The 5,316-nt window shown below is 36.1% G+C and overlaps 1 protein-coding gene across 1 annotated transcript; it reads left to right on the forward strand.

The window, feature by feature from the left end:
• The first annotated feature begins 321 nt into the window (after positions 1-321).
• Positions 322-1,945, forward strand: LOC110038627. Its single transcript, XM_020743517.1, has one exon. It carries the CDS (start codon positions 658-660, stop codon positions 1,174-1,176), a length of 519 nt encoding a protein of 172 aa, XP_020599176.1. The 5' UTR covers positions 322-657; the 3' UTR covers positions 1,177-1,945.
• The last annotated feature ends 3,371 nt before the right edge of the window (positions 1,946-5,316 follow it).

Here is a 5,316-nt window from a genome sequence, read left to right on the forward strand (position 1 = left end):
GGTTTGGTCACATTAAATGTTGACTATCTGATGATCTGATGGGGAGAGCAGATGTTTTATATTTGACTTATGTTAAGAAAGGTAGAGGCAGACCTAAAAGGACTTGGGTTTATGTTATTAGATGTAAATGAAAATACGACTCTCAATAGGATACAATGGAGAAAAAGAATTGATGTAGCCAACCCACTTTGTGTGATAAAACTTGTTGTTGTATATCATTAGTTTATTAACAAATATCAGAATACACCCAACTATAATGTGGTACACCTTGATTTTCATTGAATTTTACTTGAACCTTTTTCTCTTCTTTAAAGAGACATTTAACTGCTGTTCAAACTAATTCCTTCCTAGAATATCAATATTAAGTCCTCTAGAAGTATTTTGATCAAATACAATTAATTTTACTCATTACATTATATTCAGAATGACTTGGGCATGTTTGTTTAACTTTTTTTAATTAACATTGCAGCTGGACAAATGGAGTACCATAAGTTATCCAACCATATTTATCATGCACGTGAATTTCCATCTCCAAGTCCAAGTTTTTATGAAACCCCTTTGCCTAGATCTCAGAGTGGTTCATGGAGAAGTCCAGTTCAATATCCTAGCCCTACATCAGGAAACTCAGGAACTCATAATTTCTCCAGGCCTTGAAATATGTCTGGAAATTTTTCAGGGCACAGTTATTACTCCAATTCGTCACAAGGTGCTCTATCAAGCTTCAGGCTTGGAGAAAGTCCAATGAGTAGTGCCTACTCTGATGTGAGGGGCAGTCCCCATTCTCACTCAAGTGGCAGAGGCTGGCAGTACAGGGGTGGTAGCCCTAGTCCAGGCTGGAGTGGTGGAAGGGGTAGAGGAGGATTTCATAATAAGGGTTATGGTTTAGGAAGGCAATTGGATAGCTTTTATGTTAAATCAATGGTTAAGGACCCCTGGCGTAAGCTGAAGCCTGTTATTGGCAATATTCTTGTGCCCCTTTCAGGACCACAGTCTTGGCTTCCAAAATCAATAACAACAAAGAAAGTCAAAGTTGCTGAGAATGCTATTGATATCAAACCTAAGCAGAACCTCGCAGAGTTCCTTGCAGTGGCTTTTGAAGAGACTATTAGTAATGAGCAGGAAGGAGAGGGATCGATAGTGCCATATACAAATGACCAATCTGGTCGTGCAGGTTAATGAGCGTAGTTAAGATATAGTCGATCCACTTCCATGTTCTCCATACTTGCAGAATGGAAAACCATCCTACTTACTCTTTAGGTATGTGATAGTACTTTTTGTATTTGACAGGTTGTGTCTGCATTAATGTAATTTTAGTTTAATTTGTTTTTGTGTTAATTTTGTGTTTCAGGACCTTTCTATGGAAAGGCATTGTGGGATATATTGAAACTGACTGTAGCGTTGTTGATTTTTAATTCTGTTTATAGTAATGTTGCTTTAGAACAGCTAGTTCTTAACATTTTGAAAGTTCATTGATATATTTTAAAATAAATGCCGTTTCTATTTATCTTTCTTCAAGGCTAAGAGACGCTAGAATTCTATTAAGGAATGTAGGTTTGAAGATTTTGTATGAAATGTGTATGTCGTGGTTTCTCGTCTTGTGAGCTGTGTATGAAGCTTGCAGCTTTGCTTGAAAGTATCCTTTGTGTACTTTTTATGAATTTCTCTTCCGTTAAAAACATTGTTATGATCTGTCTTCATTAGATCTAACTTATAACATGGGATCAATAACTGGATGTTTGACTTTATCATCCATCAACTGCGTTATCCCATCCCTTTGGGATTGACTTAATAGTGTTAGGATATATTTGAGATAGTTTTATGCCTGTGTTGTGCTTAAGAATACCCCCACAATTTTCTTTGTTGTTTTTTGCAACTAAATCTATTAAAATATGATGGTTGTAAGAAAGCTATTGTTTGATGTTGTAGAAAAAATAATATTTATAATTCTCACCACAGCTTTCTAAAAGTTATTTTCTTTATTATAATTTTACAAGCACCTTTACAAAAAAGCTATAGCACTTCAGACAGACTTTTAGTTTTGTACTTAATTTATATCCAAATCTTGAACGTATGCCGGGCTCATATTGGATATTATGGGATGGTGCAGTTGTATGTTATATTTAAGGATTTATAATGAATATCTACAAGATCTTGAATCCTAAATCCTTTCGACCAATTCATCACCTGAGCTTTAGTTCTTTGTGTTTTGGTAGTTTTTATTTGTGCTTTTATTTTTACTTATTTGATTTATTTTATTCCCTTATTTTATTCCCTATTTAAAGTTGAGCGTCTTTTTAGGAAAGACTAATGCAAAGTAAATGCTTTATAATAAATGTACATTTTAGAAAATGGCTATATTTTATTGTTTTCCTTTTGACAGTACAGCAGCATCTGCATTCTCGGTAATGTATTTTCTCAATTTCATTTTGTTGAGTGGTTGCTATGTCTGCTACATGTTGATTAATGTGCATTTAAATCATCTTTAGCGATTAAATGATAAAAGTATGATAAGAATACTGTTAATTTTAAAAATTCAAATATAAATATATTTTGTATTTTATGAATTTTATTTCAAAGTTTATTTCATGTTGTGTGTGTGTGTGTGTGAGGCCATACATTCCAAGCTACTTAAAGTTAGGATGACTCTGAATCTGATTATTCTTAGGAAGAAGGTATTTATGCTTGGCAAGTGGGGTCTCTGCAAAGGGCATTTCTTTAGGTATTTAATGGAAATATATTAGAATCTGGTTAAGATTTGGGAAGGATGTTTTGAGATGGGGATTCGTGAGTGAGAAGAGGAAGAGACTTGTGTGCTGAAAGAGTTAGAAAGGTGGAGCATGGGCTTGGGATGCAACGATGCAGACAAGGGAACATGAAGATGAGACATGCCTTTTTTGAAAATATAGGATATGAACACACATTTACCATTATATATATATATATGTATATCATGGAGGTTGCTGCTTTCTTTGCGCTCTGCTAGGATTTCACTGGTTTTTTGGCTGTTCTTTGCTTTTTGGGCCTTGCAAGTTTGGTTTTCTCAAAATTTGACGCTCCTTTTTGGTGGGTTTTTCCTTGGTTTGGTGAAGGTTACTGTTTCATTGAGTTTGTTATTGTTTCATTGGCAGCTTTGATGATTTGATGCTCTAGAATGGCAGGGCCTACCTTTGCTGAGATATTGAGGGGCAACGGGCAACACACCATTAGATACTTCAACTTTAATTTTCCACAGAAACTTCATGTTGAGTATGAGGGAGGTAATGATCAGGAGGGGCTGGTGAAGGAGGTTGGACGAAAGGGAGGGAAACTCATCTGAACCACTAGTAATACCCAATTGGATAACCATTCTTGGCTTGAGACTCCACTATTTTAACCAAAAAGTTCTTTACTTTCTTGGAGCAATATTTGGGAAGCCTATGAAAGTGGACATAACTATCCATAATTTTAGTAGGCCTTCTATTGCTAGAATCATGGTGGAGAGAGACATCACTTTGCCAATGCATGAAGTGGTATGGTTGGACACTCAAAATAATGGGTACTGGCGGAAGGTTGAAGTGGAATGCAAGTGTAAATACTGTAAAAAATCCAGAATATTTGGACATTTTCGATAAAAGTGTTTTGTGGCACACCCTGAGCTAAGAAATCAAAATGTTTATAGGCAGGACACATAAAATGAACAAAGGCAATAACAACAAAATATAGAGGTGGGAACCATTGAGGAATGCTGAGCAATTTATAGGGAATCATAGGCATGCTGAGGGCACCCAAATTGAACACACACAATTTGAAATAGAGGAAACACAATTCAGATTGATGGAAGCTGATTTGAAGGCTGTCCGGATGCTTCGAAGGGTGAATGGCAGATTCAGAAGACAAAAACAAAAAAAAAAAAAACAAAAAGGGATAACACATAGAAACAGAAAGGGAAAACACATAGGGAGTTGAACTACATGGACCAAAACGCTACCTTAAGCTTCAAAAGAATTTCTTCAACTGGTACCTTGGCAAATCTAGATGATGGTTCACCTTCTAGGATTACTAGGGGTGTAGAACCATTAATAATGGTTTGTTTTATGATATGGAATGTTAGAGGCATTGCCAAGAGGGATGCCTTTAACAAGGTGGTGAGCCTTTGCTGGTCTCATCATTTGAAGTGTTTTGCTTTACTTGAGCCAATGATTACAATATAGAATATTCCAAAACCTGTCAAAAGGCTCGGTAGATACAACAATGTCTATAGTTGTAATCTTAAAATTCAGTTTTTACGTAAACATGATATCAAGGTCAGTTTAGTTAATGATAATCTTCAATTTCTTCAGCTTGAAGTTAATTTCTGTGACAAAACAGTCCAGTTAGCTATAGTTTATGCTGATTGCTTAGCATCTGATAGGGAATCTATTTGGGCTGATTTTCACAGCTGCAGGGGTCATAGCAGATGTCATTGATTAGTTGGGGGTGATTTCAATGTCATTGCCTTTCCCCTTGAAAAGAAAGGTGGAAGATCTCCATGTCCTAGAATCATGTATAGGTTCAATGAGCAATTGCTTCTTCTAGATTGTTTGAAACAGTTTTTACTGGCAGCAGGTTTACTCCAAGAATGGGGAAAGTTTTTGAGAGGCTGTATAGAGTGCTACTAAATCAACAATGGCTGGATGACTTTCAGTGCATAGAGGCGGCTTAGTTAAGCAGATCTTGCTTGGATCACTCCCCATTATTAATTAAAATGGAGGTTGTATCCAAACCATTAATTAAAGAGTTCAGATTTTTAAATGTGTGGACGTCACATCCAACTTTTGATGCGTTGGTGAGATAATTGGAGGCATGATAAGCATGCAAATCCATGGGTGAGTGTATGGGCTTAGCACAAAAAAATTGTTTACTAAGTTGAATAGTTGAGTTGGAATAGCGTTGATGAAATCCACAAAAAGGTGAAGGCGCCTGAATGCTTGGTTGCTGATATGGAGGAGCAATTTGGGCAAGGTTTGGTCCAAGAGATGGGAGGTAGTCAATGCACAGAGCTCACTAAATGATGTTATTCATCTGGAAACTCACATCTACGAGCAAAAATCAAACTACCTCAGTCATGTAGAGGGGGATAAAAACACAGTAATTTCATGCATGTATTAAACATAACAGATAAACTAAGGACATTTTAAAAATCAAGGAAGTGCAAGGGAATTCAATATGTTCACAGCAGGATATTTGTGCCAGTGCAATTAAATATTTTCAAAATCTATTTTAGTGGTGATGTTAATCTTGAGGAATTGGACACTAATATTATCCCAAATGTTGACAACCTTACAACAAATATACAGC

This window comes from Phalaenopsis equestris, unplaced genomic scaffold (genome assembly GCF_001263595.1).
Source record: "Phalaenopsis equestris unplaced genomic scaffold, ASM126359v1 Scaffold233329, whole genome shotgun sequence".
NCBI lineage: Eukaryota > Viridiplantae > Streptophyta > Magnoliopsida > Asparagales > Orchidaceae > Phalaenopsis > Phalaenopsis equestris.

Coding starts and splice junctions, on each gene's coding strand:
- LOC110038627 (XM_020743517.1), top strand. CDS start 658: ATGTCTGGAAATTTTTCAGGGCACAGTTATTACTCCAATTCGTCACAA.